This window comes from Acanthopagrus latus, chromosome 11, assembly GCF_904848185.1.
Source record: "Acanthopagrus latus isolate v.2019 chromosome 11, fAcaLat1.1, whole genome shotgun sequence".
NCBI classification, from domain to species: Eukaryota; Metazoa; Chordata; class Actinopteri; order Spariformes; family Sparidae; genus Acanthopagrus; species Acanthopagrus latus.
The window spans coordinates 3,850,029-3,867,023 of record NC_051049.1 but is presented as its reverse complement, the minus strand read 5'-3'; the positions used below and the strand labels follow the sequence as shown (position 1 = coordinate 3,867,023).

Sequence of the window (16,995 nt, the reverse complement as noted above, 5' to 3'; positions counted from 1 at the left end):
TGAGAGGAATTCTCTGCAGCCTGTTTTGCATCGCCCCGACGTTGGAAGCACAACGGGCTGATTTCCCATGCACAGTGTGCAACTTGTCTCGCAAAATGCACCGATTTTTCTGTTGGTTTTTATATATTTTTTTTTAATGAATGATGGGGTGGCGCATTTAGTTGGAGGGTAAAATGCTGGATTATTTGTAACAATGAGAGCTGTGACTTGGTTGTTTGGTGCGTTGTGAGAGCGGCAGGCTAAAGGTGGTGTGAGAACGAGGGGCTGTGGGTTTACTGAATTCCTATCCGGTGAGAGGAGCATTGGTTTCTGTCTAGACAAAGCTCAGTTGTCGGGGAGACCCAGGCAGATCCAGGACTGCCCCGGGCTCCAGGAAGTATTGGTGGGAGAGAGTGTGGCTTTTTTTTTTTTTTTTGTTTTGTTTTTTTCCCTCTGCCTGCTCACTTTTCCCTCCTTAGGGGATTTCAACGAATGCAGTCAACTGCTGAGAGCGGGCTTTTTTTGTTTTGTGGTGGGAGTTTTTCTCCCATGATAGGGTGGAGACAGCCTGGTGCGTTTGTGTGGAGATATCAACGGCGTAGAAATCTCACTGCTTTCATGTCTCCCACTCGGCAGGAAATAGCAGCCTTAGCCCACCTTGCACACAAACCAGTCACAGTCACAGATGCACACACTGCACAATCACTCACTCCACTGTGTGGGATACGATGTAGATTTTTTTTTTTTTACCTGGCATCAAAAAGTGGAAGCTTCACCTCTAGGTGTCTGTGTCGTGGAGCCACTCTGTAAGCTCTGTTGTCTTTGAGTGACTGTGTAAAGTAAGATAAGGCAAAGACAGGCGGCATGACGGCTCCCACAGCACCGGATCAGGGAGCAGACAGGGCTGACTAAGGGCTCATTAACTGTTACACTCAGCTGTGCCCCGAGGGCTCTTCCTTGGAGCCGGTGCGCCGTTCCACTGGAGCCGAGACAGCTCCTTCTCTTAGAGGATTTGAAGTGATGACAGAAGAGTTATTGTGTGTTTCCAATATCTAAGTGAAGATAATACAGTCTGGAAAAAGACGGAAATAAAACGGCAGACCGTCTGCTGGAAAGTTCTCCACCTTAGTTTTTGAATGAGAGGTTTGGAAAGAGTGAAACTGTTCAGCCGTTAGTTTTGGGCCATTATTAGTCATGAAGTGGTGGTTTATTTACTATGACTTATCTCAGTACCCTTTCATTAGAATAGACCAGCAATTAACATAGTGAAATAACACTCTTTAATCAAGGTAACTGGATCATTAAATGATCTAAGCTTAATTCATTATTTGATTTTACTGCGTGGAAATACCTCAGCCACCTAATTGCTTATTTTGTTCTGATTGTTGGAGAGTTTCCTGCACTGTTGGCAGTAGTTGTTGGTTGGTTTTTCAGGCGACTGCGCAGCTCGTCAGTGAGAAAAATCACTCTGATTGGCTGTTCAGCTGGGCGAAAGCTTGTTGCCCGTCTTCGTGGTGCGTTCAAGTGCAGGTTTTTGGCTGAGACACAGACGACATGAAGCTATGAAACCATCTGCCTTTGTTGACGCTAGTTTCATGATGTCGGTTTGGTTGTCAAGTCATTTCACTCAAATCTCACAATATTAGGACACATCGTTCGAGAACCATGGCTGAGAAATCTCACAGGAGAAGTTAAAGGACCATCAGAGACATTAGGATCCATCCTCTGGGGACCACGAATGTCTGAACATAAATACCAATGCATTCCACCCAAGAATGATTTTTCAGTGTGGAGCTGTGGTGTTAAAACACTGTAAAAAAACACAGGTCACAGAATTAAACGGTCTTGCAAGAGAGCTGCGTCAACCCTCTTTTTATTACACTTGTTCAAAGCGAGTGTTCTGCACGCAACAGGTTTGCGTGATCGCCTCCCCCGCCCACGTTCATCTGCATGACGGCGTTTTCTTATTAATAGAAGCAGCTGTTGGCACAATGCATCGCATCTGGCCCTCCAGATTTTTTTTCTTTTTCGCTGCAGACACGGTGGAGCGTTTTCTTCTTGTGTCAGCTTTTCATTTCTCCTCTCCGTGCAGTCAAATCAAAGCGATATCTCCTCCAAGCCAAATCCACAGTATTTCTTGGAAAACAATCAAAGCAGCGCTGTGAAGAAAAACTCCGAACACATGCAGGATGAGGTGTAGCATAGAGAGAGCAGCACCTGGTTCAAGGTTTTTTTTTTTTTTTTTTTTTTTTTAGCTTCTTGTCTTCTGTTGACTTCCAAACACATGAAAGGAAAAGTCACCAGGACTTCAAAGAGAGTCCTAATCCATGATGTTATTCACTGTACCTCGCTGTAGATGAACTTATTTCTCAGGGAGTCAGACACACATTACTCAGAGCTTTGAACTTTTGGACGTGTCAGTCTGCAAGCTGTGCGACTGAACACACACACACTTACTAACACCCACTCAAATGGAACCTGTTTTTCTGCACATGGGGCCCAGGTGGGGGAAGGGGAAAAAAAAAAAAAGGACAGGATGACAGAAACTGGAGTGAGAATCTGTTGTCCTGCAGCTGACCTCACCCAAAGGCAAAGGGTGTTGCATGCCGCTGCAGAGCTCAGGTGAAAGGTGTACGCGCCGTGACTCAGCGGCTCGGAACGCTCGCCTCCTGTTTTTAGTGCGCGGCGGAAACACCAACGCCTCCCGTGTTTCTTTTAAAGTCGGCTTCACACGGCGGGTTTTCAAAGCCTTTCTGCACCACACACGTTTGGCGACTTCCCAGTCTGTCAGCATCAAAGCTCAGTTATCGATGATGTTCGTGCAAAGATTGGAAATTTCATAGCCTTAGTCATACAGCTCGTCTCCGCCGAAACTGGGGAGTGACAGTGTGTGTTTGTTTCTCTTTGGGAGGCCTCTGTCTCTTCCCTCTGCACGCCTCACTGGACGGTCTGGCTCCCTGATAGCATCAGCCCGTCTGAGATTAACGCTCATGAGGGCGCAGTTAAACTTGTAAAAGCTCTGGACTCCTGTCCCGGTGCCTCTGTTCCACACAATGCCAAACAGCAATTGTGAGCGTGGCACAATACTGATAGCCCGTCTGCATTGTCACCGTGCCACTCAAATGTGCCTAAGCCTCGGAGCTTATTGTAGAGGCAGCCACAGATCCTGGTCCAGGAGCGGGCCGTGCAGCCTGTCGCCGTTGTTGCCAGGCAGTTTAGCAGTGTAGCGGACAGATAATGGAGCTGCTCAGCGTCCCATGGCCCAACATTTTGGGAACTGGACGGCTGATAACTAATCATGGAGGCTGCAGCGCTCCGTCTGCCGTCTGTTAATCAGACACCCGAGCAGCACCTCTGTAATCTGTGAGCACAGCGCACCTTGGTTTGTTTTGTGTTGTCTTTCAGTCTTTAGTTTATATTTGATCGAGATGAGTCAGACTTAGTGCATAATAGTGGAACAGAGGTTGTTGCATTTATAGACTCACCTTTTTTTTTTTTTCTACCAAGGCTGTCTCAGAACATTACTCACACGCAACAACTGAGTGGCTGAAATTATGGCCCTGTTCACATTACAACAGTTTAGCTAAAGGCTGAATAGTTAGTTCCGCGTTCATCTGACAATGTCGTAAAAATGAGTTATCAAGACGTCTGTGAGTAAAGTTGAAAAGACGTCTTTCATTCTTGCTCTCCACCGGACGTCTTTTCGGCGTTTTCAGTAGCAACTTTAATTTGACATATTTTGGATCTGTTGCTGCTCAGCGGGAAAGGAAAAAGTCCTGAGTGGCGATAAATGAGAAATGATGACCTCTGTTACAATGTGTGCGTGGGGGCGTTTATCTGGCGTTGTTCGGGATCACCTTTGTCCCTCAAAGCTGTCTCTTGCAGGATGACAATGCGCCCGTCTGTTGGGCACGAGGGCTCACTGAATGGTTTGATGAATATAAAAATGATGTGAATCATATGCCAAGGCCTTCACAGTCACAATATCTCCATGCAACTGAGTATCAGTGGGAGATTTTGGAGCAACATGTTTCACAGTGCTGCCTGACATCATCGTCAAAACACCGGGAATATATTTTCGAAGGACGTGTTCCAGAGACTTGCAGAGTAATCGACGAGCAGTCGGACGATGCCCTTTTTTGTCGCTGGTTTCTCTCATTGTCCGACTGTCAAGCACACAAATGCGCACAAAATCCGGTTATGCTGATTTGAATCCGGTCTAACTAAGTTATTACTGTATTTGTTCTGGCAGCAGATCCGAGCGCTGCACAGCTTCACACCACAGGGGCAGAAACTTACTGTCATAAACTCTGCAGAACCTCTGTGTCGGCACCGCGGCAGCCCACCTGTGCAAACCCCCCGCAGCCACATCAAGGAAATCGCTCCGCCGGACGACTTCAAATATAATTTTCCATCAATGCTTTCAGTGTGCCACGTGTTTACATTCACCACACATAAAGTACACATGCTGGATGCAGACAGGAGCGCCGCAGCTGAAGGCATAGCAGACATTCTTTTGGCTGGAAGGATTTTAAAGGCTCAGTCCGCACACAAAGAATCACACGACCCTGCAGTGACAAAGTGCTCTGTTTGTTTGTGTTCCTCTCACACTTCACTTCACACATGCATTTATTTGACTGAGGTGTTGATTTCAAACTACACTGACATGGTGATAGCTTAAGATATAGTTTGTGTTTTCCTCAGAATGATTAGTTGATGTTCTGTTTCAAGATTAAGTGATTCATGCAGAGTTAACAGTTGTTTTGTTGAACAGTTACAGTGAGAAGATTGAAATAACCAGCGTGGCTCGTAAGTCCCCATAAACCACAAACCATTTGTTGTTTTTTACAGCTTCACAGCTGCTGGAAGGCAGATTATTTTTTTAACCTTTGGTTCGAGCTCGGCTAGCTGTGTCCTCATGCTTCAAGTCCTAATGAGAAACGAACCAAACCAGCTGCCTACTTCTATTTTAGTGTAGCGTACAGATATGAGAATGTCTCTTCATCGTAATCTCGGTCAACTTTGTCCTTTGCTTCACCAACATTAGTGGAGCTGAGAGAAACTCCACATGTTAAAGGAGACATATTGTGTTCATTTTCAGGTGCATCATTTTATTTCTAGTCACTACTAGAACAAGTTGCGTGCCTTAATGCTCAAAAAACACATCAGTTTTGTCATACTGTCCAGTGCTGCAGCTCTGCGTTCCCTCTCTGTTTGAAACGTTCTGTTTTTAGCTCCTGTCTCTTTAAGGCCCGCCCCCTTCCCGAATGTCCAGTCTGCTGTGATTGGTTGGCTCACACACGTCTGAGCTGCATCGCTAACATCAACAGAGCAGCTGTGCTAAATCAATTCTTACATGCAAAAATAGCTGCTCTGCATAAATTATGCAATGTGTGACGTGGTGTGATGTCACAGTAAAGTAAAGGCTGCGGACGAGGCGTTTCAGGAGCAGAGTTTCCTGTGGGAGAGTTGAGCTTCGTGACCTTTTTTATATAACTTTGAAGATCTTTTACACGCACAAGAAGAAAACGTAGCAGGGCTCCTTGTAAGTTGCACATTGGATTATTGAATAAATGAGAATTACTGCTGAACGATGTCCAGTATGTTGTTCTTGGTGGTAGAAATGTCCCTGCTGATGCCACTGCACTCAGCTTGTGTCATGATGGGACGTCGGCTGAGCAGCTGAGTCATTAAGACCAAATTAGCCCTGTGTTATATAAGATAATTGACTTAATTACCTCCATGATGGGAAGCATTGCAACTTCAAGGAAGTGTTCTGTCTCTGTTCCATCTTCTATTATGATCGATTCAACTCGTTCACACCTGGACGACTGCACAGTCATTTGGTTGAGTTCTGCTGAGTGTCTGCTTAAAAAGATTCAGACTGCACGAAGCAGAACAGCCACATCAGCACGTCATTGTTCACTCTTGCAAAATGTAATTTGGAATCGAGCACCACACCTCTTTGGTGATAAACTAGCATTTACTGTGTTTCATTTCATCTGGTGGCCACAAGTCCACAAACAAGTTAAATCATGAGAACCTGAACAATGAGAGCTTCTTCTGCTTGGAAACCCCCCCCCCCCCCCCCATCATCACACAAACCAAAAGTGCACATTGATGAGGCCCATTAAAAGTAGATCTAGTCTTTGAGAATGTTATAATCCCTCAAACGCAGCAGGGTTACTGTAAAACTGACCACCACATTTCCCTGAGACAGAGGATTACTTGAAATTCAGTACATTTGAGGCTCGGGACCTCACTGGATCAGACCGCTTCTTGAGAGGAGCTGCACAGCAGAGTCTGTGTGCGCCCACACCGGACGGGACGAACCAATCCTGACGCTACTGTGTGTTTTCTAAACTCGCTCACCTCTGCCCCACTGTTTACTGCACACGACATGCCACATCTGGCATCGCCCGTCTGAGGGGGAGACTCTCCACAGGCAGCGATTTTGTGACTGCTGCTGTTGCAGCTGAATCTCTACGAACTGATTGTGTCAGTTATTTATTTTGCTGCATCAGTTCTAGTACTAATTGCTGTATCGCAGGCAACTGGACTGGTTTTAGTTGGCTGTGCAGCAACATGCACATACATACATGTGTATATATTGACAACGAGATCAGTGCTGTTGGGGTGTGATTGCATCAGCTTCAGGGAGAAAATGCAGACAACTTGGCTCACTTTGCAAGTCTTATGTGAGCAAACAGCGTGACAAGAAGAAGAAGTGCTGCAGACACTAGTTGAGCAATTAAAGGTCTGTCAAATACAACAGATAAGGAGCAGCAGGTAAATGGATCCACTAACTGCCTCAAGCTGTAGCTGCTGTTAGCTATTTTGCTCATATAGCTCGGTTAGCGGTGCAGCTAGCGGTCCAGACTGGGAGCTCGAGGTCCAGTTGTGTGTTGGTATTTGCACAGATAGCACAGGAGCGTGGGGCTAGCTGCTTCTCTGCAGCACGATAAACATCCCAATGTCAGAGCTTTTATTTTTCACACTCTTCTAACATATTGCTCCTTTTAAATCTTTAGGATTTGCATCTTAAAAATGTAATATTTAGTCTGTTATCTTGCACTGTTTTATCTTCCCAAACATGAAAGTGGAGCGTGTATCGGCTGTGATCAAGTGCTGCCAGGTTACGAGTCTGCACAAGTGCCACTTTTAAAGACAATACAACAACCACAGACACAACAATGGAGCAGTAAAAACAGAAAACACTCAGCCTTGTTAATGTGTTTTTACAGCTCATTGTGCCTCCTCCCAAACTCATAGAGCTCTATAGAAGCTGCTGGCGTCACTCAGCGTCCATGGTGATGTTGTTTTGAGGGGGGGGGTTGAGGAACAGCCCTCGTATGACACTGCTCTCCCTTTTCCTGTGTCCACTCATGCCTCGCCGGTGCAGCTGAGGACTTACAAACTGCAGCTGTGTTGACAAGAGAGTCACAAGCGTTAAGTGTCAAGTTCCCTGGAAAGATCAGCACAGAGGTCAAGACAGCAAAAACTACGAAAGCAGCAGCAGCAGCAGTTGTTTTAATGTCAAATCCCTTCAGATCCCTCAGCAGCCACGTTTCGGTTTCCTTTGGTCACTTCCCTGCATGTGTAGCTTCTATTTTTAAAACCTCCACCCCATATTTGATCATTTATACTTTAGAGGCTAACTGGCGATGCTGCTTCCTGTGGAGGAAGTGGAAGGGAGTGTGTGGGGGGATTAAAGCGATGCATGGTCTTGTCTCCCTTCTGTAGTCGGTTCTGTAGTCCATGTTTCATCTCTCTTCCGTTTCAGAGTGTCCCCCTCCTCCTGTAATATCCTGCACCGAAGCACAGAACAAACATTTACCACACCACATGTCAGAGATTGTTTCTGTCAGTCCCACGAGCCACTTTATTATTTGGTGTACTTTCTTGATTTGCTCAAGGTACAAGAGCTGCAAGTTGTCCGTGCCAAACCATTGTTGGGTACACAGAGTAATTCTCAGTTATTGCTCAACAGCGTATGCACCGTGTTCTGCTTTGACTTGCACACATGGTGTTCCTCTTGCAGGAGAAGCTGTTCCCGATTCTTTCTAAGAAATTATGTTTGTGCATAAAACAAGTTGTGACTGTGCAGCTTCTCCTCTAAGTGGTTCAAGCGAGTGACGTGATGAGCGTGTAACAGCCGCCCATTGTGTCCTGGAAGTGGGAATTGTGAAACAACAGTCCGTTAGGTTGGGCCACTGCTTTTACGCACATTGAGTCAATTCCAGATCAAGTCAACCGTCACTTCTGGTAAGCGGCACGGATATATACACAAGACATTTGTGCAGTAACACTGTTTTTTTTTTGGATCATTTCTACAATAATGTACAAAGCTGCTCATTCAGTGAATGAAGTGCTGCAGATTTGACTTAACCTCAACACAAACTGATGACAATCCTACCAGCTGTGCTTTGTCCTTTGGGCTAAATAGCAAATAATTGCATGCTAACACACTTAGCTAAGAGAGGGACAGCAGTAAACATTGATCAAAGCTGCTGCAAATAACTTTGGTACTGTAAGTCTGTCGAGGTCCGGACGTGTTCACTGATCAGCTGCTGAGCTCAGTTCTGTTGGCCGCTCAGTCAGCAGACATTGAGGTGGTGCACTGCCCCTCTGTTTGTTTGCATGTTGCAACTTTAACCTTAGATTATACCACTAACCTCGAAAGACATAGTGCCATGACTTCTTTTAATCAGATGCATTTCAAACAGTTTACAAGCTACATATATATAAACAGATACTGTGCTATCTAAATAAAGTTTCTAGTTAACAATGTGATACCAACACCAAGATACTCAAATCCAGGAGAAAACCATGGGATACAATGAGTTTGTTGACTTGGTATAAAGCCTGGGCAGCCGGTCCTCTGCGCTTGTTTTAAGGCCACAGGAACATGTCGGTGCCAGGAATCATTTGAATAGATTTGTGATCACTGCGGCTTTGTTGGTTTCCCTTGTGAAAATGTCAACCGCGTCACGGCATCTGCATCTCTAATCATGCAAATACGGTGAGCACAGTTTTTTCCCTGTTCTAGGTTCGAGCACAGCTGTCCGCAGACTGCGATGTCATCGAAAATGCAGAGCTCCAGTAGCATAGCTCAGGCCCGGCGGACGGTGCACCAGCTGAGGATAGAGGCCAGCTTCGACAGGATAAAGGTACCTTTATTTTTTTTAATATTCAGTCGTTCACATGGCTCGACTGCTCTACTCCTACTCCATGCATGTCGAGGGAGATCACCCTTGTGGACTGGTTTCTCTGCAGGTGTCCAAGGCTTCATCGGACCTGATGCGCTACTGTGCAGAACACGCCAAGAATGACCCGCTGCTCATGGGCATCCCCGCTTCCGAAAACCCTTTCAAGGACAAGAAGCCTTGCACTGTTCTGTAGAGGAACACCTGAACTCTTGCTGCTTTCCTTTTCATTCTTGTATGGGGGGGAAATAAAAAAAAACTGATAGGAATATTGTTCACAGCTTATCTTAAGGCCAGTGTATTCCCCTTAATCTTTCCACAAGCTCTAAATCCCTCTTTGTCTGCTGTAAGATAGCAGAAAACACCAAAGAACAGGCAGAAGTCTGAAGCTGAGGCCTCGGGTCGAAGTAAAACTGAATGTAGCTGAGCTGCAGAGGGCCACAGACGTCGGCCTGAAATGGGAGAGTTCCCGACTCTCTAATTATCACAGCGGCCATAAACAAACCCCTTCAATCATTTGGTCCAATCAGATTCAGGCTTTTTTAGCTTTCACCTCTTGCTTTCATCAGGCTTGCTTCAGGAAACAGTTGTTGTAGTTTGTGCGCTGCTGATAATGAACAGCCGAGATAATGACATCCTGTCGCTGGGAGAGAAAACGGTGCCGTCCATCACACGAGGACAAACTGATGCACATCTCCCTACTTTTATATTTTGCAATCATGGTCACAGTCAGAAACATAGAGTTATAAATTTAAAGTCCAACAACTGCATGTAGAAAAATCCTTAGAAACTGTACCCGACCCTAATCTACTGAGCCTGAGGAAAGCTGCGGAATAATATTAATATTAATTATTAATTAATCAATTAATAAGTATTGCTTGTCTGAGGTTTGTCAGACAGTATTGTGACGCTGCTGGTATCAGATGATATCTGTGTCCTGGTAATTGCCAGTTTGTGGAGGAAAAAAAAAAAAAAGAAGCTTGAGCGAGCTTACATCAGCAGTGTTAGCGATGTTAGCTTGCTAGCGTTAGCAGCTTTAGCTAATGCACAAACTGGCAACAGCTCGGGGGGGCAGATGACTCAGACAACTGGGGTGCTGTGATGTGGATGCAGTGGAAGGGTACGTCATCAGTAACACCTTTAATGATACTTTAGACAGCAGTTAAATTGGTTCAGCTTGGTTCGTACTTGTTGACAAGTATTTTGTAATCTTTCCTCAGAAAAATGATTTGAAATGAGTTTCTTCTTCCCTCGTTGCTTTTGGATGCAGTAAAGTTTACTGACAGTGGACCTGGAGTGTTGGGATTATTTGAGTTAGCTGCATTTTTTTCAATAGTTCCTTTAATTGAATCCTTTGTGTACCAGAGGGGGAACTCTCCTGACGAAACGCTCAACACGTCTCTCTCTCCTTGTTTTTACGCTTTTTGTTTACGTTTGCCTTTTAAAAAATGAATGTAAAGCTTTCGGTGCTTTCGGTCCATCTTTCTCTAAAAAAATTGAATAAATATGAACCATTTCACTGCAGATTGTGCGTGACAAGGGTATTCCTTGATTTATATGAAGAAATATTAATGATCCGGCCATCATTGCTTGAAAAAAAAAAAAAAGAGGTTTTTGAGCTCAATCTGTGCCATCCTGTCAGATCGACCTGTTCAGTGTCCCGATCGTTCTGTGTTCGGTCTGAGCTGAGGATCATTACGGTACGATTCGGGCACTTTGACGACGTGTGACCGGCAGCGTGTAGCTGTGACTTCATGTCAGTTTTGTGTTGGTGCTCATGCGAAACTATTAGCAACTAATTTCTTTTTTGCAATTTCTACCAGCCAGGAGCCTTAAAGATGAAGTGATCCGATTTCAACTTTCGACTACCTTCTAGTCACATAAGTGCTGTTGTATTGAATAATACTGTGAATAACAAAGGCCCTTAGCTGAAGGGAGTATATCTCACTGTTGACTTCATGTATGGCATCGTATTTTTAAAAAATGACTTATGTTGAATAATAAATAGCATCTCTCATGTTGTATGTCCATGAATATTGTAGCGCAGGATGTACGTCCATGAACATGTATGTGCTTTGCTTTGCTCTTTGCTGTACTTTTGTAGGACTGAACTTCAGTCAGACGTCAGCTTTTAATTTCTGTTCTGTGACGTTAATTCAACTCTTTGAATTAAAACTGTTCTGTTTGGATTAACGGTGTGTTTGGTCTATTTTTACTGTGTGTGTTTGTGTGTTTTTATTAAAGAAGTTATTACAGGGAATGTGGTTTCTCACACCAGGTGAGTCGAGGTTAATGTCATATTCTGCACGTACCTATTATTTGAAGTCATTTCTACATTTTACATACCCTTACAGGCGAATCAGATGTTCGAGCTTCTCTGTGTAGACTGATGTACGTGCAGAGTTTGACACCAGAAGGCTGTTTGCACATTTATCGCTTAAAGCACAGACTTTCTACGTGCTTATACGAGGGACTTTTAGTGTTTTTCAGCTCATTGTTTTGGTTTTTATTTTACTGCTCTTATCTGCTGACTTCTAGCCGCAGATGACAGCTGCTTTGAAAACCAGCCGTCCACTAACATCCACAGTTCCTGCATCGACCATCCGGTGAACGCGGCGTCGCATTCAGCAGCTAAAGAAACCAGATATGTTAGAACTGTTGATACCAGAACAACAGCAGCGTCTCTTTTTTTTTTTTTCCCAGAAATCTTGACCCAGTATTCACCTTAATCCTTGAACCTGCAGCAGTTGAGCAGGAGATCTAATCAGTTTAAACGACCCTGTCCTCATTTGCACCCGTAAATCCAGTAAGTTGTTGACTAGTCGTCTTTTGTGGGACTCGCAGGTCACCGTGTCCAGATGAGTAGATGAGTATCTCTGGTATCGGGTCAGGAGCACATAAACATTCTCGTTTGCTCTAATATGTCATGTCCCCCAGGAGCCACGGCAGGCCCGTTATGCAATAATCCCCGCTCCTCTCAGCAGCCCTTTCTGTCCTTTATCACTCTGCTCAGGTGTGATGTTACATCCACAATCAGGTCAGGCCATATTTGTTGGCCCACATTGATGTAACCCCCCCCTTCAACTCGAGTGGGATGATGGATAGCACGGGCTTTGTGGCAGCGATGTTTGAGGTGATTGTGTTACCTGTCAGTGCAGTGGAGAAGCTCCAGGATAAGCCAATAATCCAGTATCGCCAATATCTCATGTGCTTTTCAGCGGCCCCTCCCTGTGTGAAAGGAAGGCTGTGCGGTCGAGGTGGAAAATCATGGTTTTTGTCTTTTTTATTTTTTAAACGATGAAATTGGCTTTCGGGTGTCACGTTACACATCCTGCTCTGGCATTTCTGGTATTATTGTTCCACTTTCTGAGGGGAAAAATTGGCATTTTTTTCTGTCTCGTCTAGAAACGTTGGTGAAAATGTTTCCACGGAGTGAGCAGAGGGAGAACTAGACTCTTCTGCCACGGACTGTAGAACCGAAGTGGCTCGGTTGTTCACATGTGCACGTTTTTGTCCTCTGTGCACATTTTATCACATTTTGCAAACTGGAAACCCTTTAACTTCAGTCGATGTAAACGCGACCGCAAACCCTTCAGCGACTCCCGTCACACCCGCACACACACTCCTCCCCTGTCTCCACACTCAGTCCTGCATTTTGACCCAGTTTCGTCTTCCGGTCCACAGCTTGACAGGACCACCAGAGAGAGACTGTTGTCCTCTTCATCTCCCTGCAGCAGGTCAGCCTCTCTGCTGCCTGTTAATTACAAGTGCTACTATTGTGAGTGGACGGGGGGGGGACGCCTCTATTCACAGGGCTATTTTTTGCCATGAGGCTAAAGTGCTGTACAGCTCTAGCAATGGAGACCTGAATAGCCCTGACTCATGCATCCATTGTCTTGTGACCCCTCTGTGTAGAAAGGCTTTGTCCCTCCCCATTCTGCGCAAGCACCAATAATTTCTGGCTTTCTCTTCGTCAAGGTTTTTTTTTTTTTTCTTTTTTTTCCCTCTTCTTCCCTCTGTGCTATTTTTAATCCGGTCAGCAGTAAATTTAGCTCTGATGGCGTGGACGCGAATGAGCCGTCACGAAGAGTCCCATCCACCTCAGATTTATACCAAAATGGGAATTCTCCTCCCATCAATGTAACCAGATCCTAAAAATGTGCAGAAGGTCACATTTTACAGCCGTTCTCCCATGCAGGAGTGATGCTGATCTCGAGGAACTGCGATGCTCAGCAGCAAAACCTTTGGCACAGATCAGGTTTACTGTTTTAAGTTGGGAAAGAAAACAATATTTTCAGCTCTGTGCTCAACTTACAGAAACAGTTTTGCTTTTGGTTCAAGCTGCAGAAGAAGGTCAGAGAAATGTGTCAAGTTAATGCTCAAACCCGCCGGGCGACATGCCGGGAGAACATCAGAACCAAGTGGGGCGACACGCCGAGCCTTCACGTGTTATGTGTGTGTGTGTGTGTGTGACTTCCTGTAAGCACGCTTAACCTGTAGCACCTGGAAATCATCGAGGCAGAACCACTCGGTGAGCTGTCGCTTTGCTTTATTTCATTCAACTTAACAAGGCAGAATTCCATGAACTATGCACAATAAATATAATTCCTTAAATTAATAAAACACATAAAAACATCAGTTAGTGGACAAGTCTGAACATTGCATTGCCCTTAAAATAAAAATAATATAATAATAATAATATAATAAACTGTGAAAACTTTCCCTTTTGTGTTATCAAAGTGACACATCTTTAAATACTATTAAATAAATGTGCTGTTAAAGAAATAGTTTGGTCGAATTCTCATGAGTCCATTTAAGCTGAGAGCTCCGCCTGGTCCACTCCAGCGTGGTCCAGTTCTTGGGAGACTGACTTTATCAACTGAGGCTCTCTGTCTGCCATTTTTTTTTTTCTTTCCTCCAGTCCGGTCCAGTCCAGCGCTTGTGCTCACCACCACGTGTACTTGTCCTCTCACATGATTCAGTTTCCTGTAAAAGCTTCCTTTCTCGGGAAGAGAAAGACGCAGTCATACGTTGGAAATCCTGGAACTTGGACTGCTGAGTCACACTTCCTTGGCCCACGAGTCCACTCTGACCTGGTAAATTTGTTGGAACGTTTGGCCTCCTTTTTCTTTTCTGGTGTTCTTTTTTTTTTTTTCCTGCCCCTCCCGTCTCCTCTCGCTCTCGCTCTCTCTGTCTCTGGGGCACTTTCCAAAGGAAGGAGTCCAACACAGACATTAACACAGGCCTTGTGCAGTTACTTTTCCCCCAATGCACACAATACATTAATATTCCAGGCAGTTTCATCGGTCGGGCAGGTTGATCACGGGCACCCACTGATCCAAACAGCGGCTGTCTCTGCAGAATCTGTTCACTTTGTTCAGCGCCGGGTCCTTCCACAGTGACGACTGGGGATTCTGCAGGAGGAAGGCGATGGGGAAAGCATTAACATCTGCTTGAGTGCAAACAGATTACAAATTATTCAGATTGCACAACAGGCACTCCACGCAGGTACTGACAACGACCTTGGCGCTAAAAGCAACACCGGCTCGCTGTGGGCAACAACAACCGGCGTCACGGTCTGGAAGGAAGTGAGCAATGCACAGAAGTGCGATAGTAAGCAGGCATGAGTAATGACACTTACAGTAACTAGAACACAGTGCAGGTCCATGGGCTCCCCTCCAGGTTTCACCCCTCCGAGGATTTCTGCCAGACGCCTCATGTTGCTCACCCGCAGGATGTTGATGTCGTTCTCGCAGCAGAACGCCTGGATTAAGGTGAAATGAATCTGGAGGGCCACGTCCTCCTCGTCGTCTGTGGCCAGCAGACACAGCACCACATTGTCTGGGTCCCTGGGAAAAAGAAAAAAAAAAGGAAGTTAGAGGTGTGAGGAAATAAGGCCATCTATGTTTGTGATGCCACCTGACAGTTATCTCTTTTTATTTTATTTTAAACTTACGCATTGAGTGACTTTGCTGCCTCATAGACTCCAACAGTGATGCAACCCTGAGGTAATGCCGAGCTCAGGACCTCCTCCAACGCTTTGGCCACCGATTCCATCCTGAACAAAACACACATTTATATTACATTAAAAAAAAGAAAAACATACACAAAACACTCCCCACAGACTTTAGGTAACTGTTATTCCACACATGTTGTATAGTAATAATATGCAAATTAAGTGGGCGGTGGCTGATAATGTAACAATGCGTGACTGAAGAGCGACGTGAACCAACACACAACAACCAGAAGACTCAATTATGAAAACTGAGACTAGCTTAAACGGCTAGCTAGCATAAGTTAACTTTAGCTGGACGTTAGCCGACCGTTGCACTGGAGTTAGCTTACATCAGTGAGCAGTAAAACAGGAATAAAATATACATTTATCTACATGACAGCGAGGGAGAAACATCAGCGAAATAAATATAATGTCCACGTTAAAGCATTTGCAGGTTTTTCTTCCATCGAAAAGTCTTAAAAATTGGTGTAAAGTTCGCATAAAAAAAGGAGCAAATTGCATTAAACAACAAAAAAAAACCAGCAGCACGGACGAACCTTTCTGATGAATTATCTCCACTGGTTTCTTCAAAAGTCATATTGCACATCCGAGCGGCTGCTGTGTTCAGTAATATATCCAGAGCGAAGTGAGTGTGACCGCTGCCGTCAGCTTCCAGCTTGTCTGTGTGTGAGAGCCGGTGAGTCTGCGGGAGTCAAACCCTCCGTCCGTCCCCGCGGCTCATCTACATAAACCGGCCCCGCTGCCGGTCACATGGACCCGCAGAGCTCCGGCTCCGGCTGTGATGCAGCGACACCCCGAGGCCGGAACTGGATACTGCAGCTGGGGGGGAGCACACAGGAAAACCAGCTAGACATGATAGAATAATACCTCTGAGATGATTGAGAATTTGATTGTTTATTAATTTGACAGTATATCAAATTTAGCTTGCCAGACGTAAACAGAAAAAACAGTAGTTTTATACAACAAAATATATATATTTTTATTTTATTCAATTGTTTAAATCTGAGGGGGCAAACTGAACCTTATGACAGCAGCTTTGGCCTCCTTTGGCAGCCCTGGTCTTGAAATACCATCTTATAAAACTTAAAAACATGTGAAGAAGGACTTTAGAGAGGTTCTTCACAGGTAAAAAAAAAAAAAAAAAGTTTACTATCTCTGAATCCTCCTTCTCCTGGGAAATATACAGGAAAACCAGTTTCACATAGACGGTTCATCACAAAATGAAAGAAGAATTACCTCTGAGTTGAATTTGATTGAGAATTTGATTTTTAAATTTTAATTTGACAGTATATGAGCTTTAGACTACAAGTATAGGGAGCAGGCTGCTGTAAATCACTTTACTGAGACTTGTCATCAGTAAAGTGATTCATAACAAATCTGCTCCAGACACCTATCGTACTGTTTTTCATTGTTATGATGCAAACTGGTCAAAACAGCCAAAACCATATTTCTAAAACACCTGAGGGGACAAATTGAACCTCGTGACGGGTTCAGCTTTGGACTCCAGGCTCCAGGCCCGACCTTGTCTGGCAGTCTGGTCTTATAAAACCTGAGCAGAGGGACTTTGGGGAGGTTCTGCACCAGTGCACCATCATGACGGTGATAAGGTGCAAGAATCTGAAGAGTCAGCATGTAATCTGCAAAGTAACTAGTAATTAAAGTAATCACAGGCGTGCAGCAGAGGTGTGGTGGAAGGATTACATTCTCCTGCAAAATGTAATGAAAGTGTAAAGCAGAGAAAAATGGAACTACAAACGTGTCAGAGCTTCACAGTGAATGTACTTAGTTACTTTC

The 16,995-nt window shown here is 44.7% G+C and overlaps 2 protein-coding genes across 4 annotated transcripts in view; one reads left to right on the top strand and one right to left on the bottom strand.

Annotated features, from left to right (window-relative positions):
• si:dkey-44g17.6 (guanine nucleotide-binding protein G(I)/G(S)/G(O) subunit gamma-12) overlaps positions 1-11,378 on the top strand; it is a 29,398-nt gene extending 18,020 nt beyond the window's left edge. For 2 of the 3 annotated variants that reach the window (XM_037115541.1, XM_037115540.1), the window contains exons 3-4: positions 9,029-9,149; positions 9,256-11,378. In XM_037115541.1, the coding sequence (XP_036971436.1) occupies positions 9,057-9,149; positions 9,256-9,381 (219 nt within the window). In that variant the 5' untranslated portion in view covers positions 9,029-9,056 and the 3' untranslated portion in view covers positions 9,382-11,378. Of the gene's footprint in view, positions 1-8,096; positions 8,245-9,028; positions 9,150-9,255 lie in introns of those variants that run through there. The other variant, XM_037115542.1, reaches the window with a different exon arrangement.
• A 2,339-nt stretch (positions 11,379-13,717) lies between these two features.
• On the bottom strand, positions 13,718-15,966 carry gadd45ab (growth arrest and DNA-damage-inducible, alpha, b). The gene is made up of 4 exons (XM_037116030.1): positions 15,738-15,966; positions 15,142-15,243; positions 14,827-15,034; positions 13,718-14,599 (listed from the first exon to the last, which is right to left on the bottom strand). The coding sequence occupies exons 1-4, from the start codon at positions 15,785-15,787 to the stop codon at positions 14,486-14,488; spliced, it is 474 nt and encodes a 157-aa protein (XP_036971925.1). The 5' UTR covers positions 15,788-15,966; the 3' UTR covers positions 13,718-14,485.
• Positions 15,967-16,995: the final 1,029 nt, after the last annotated feature.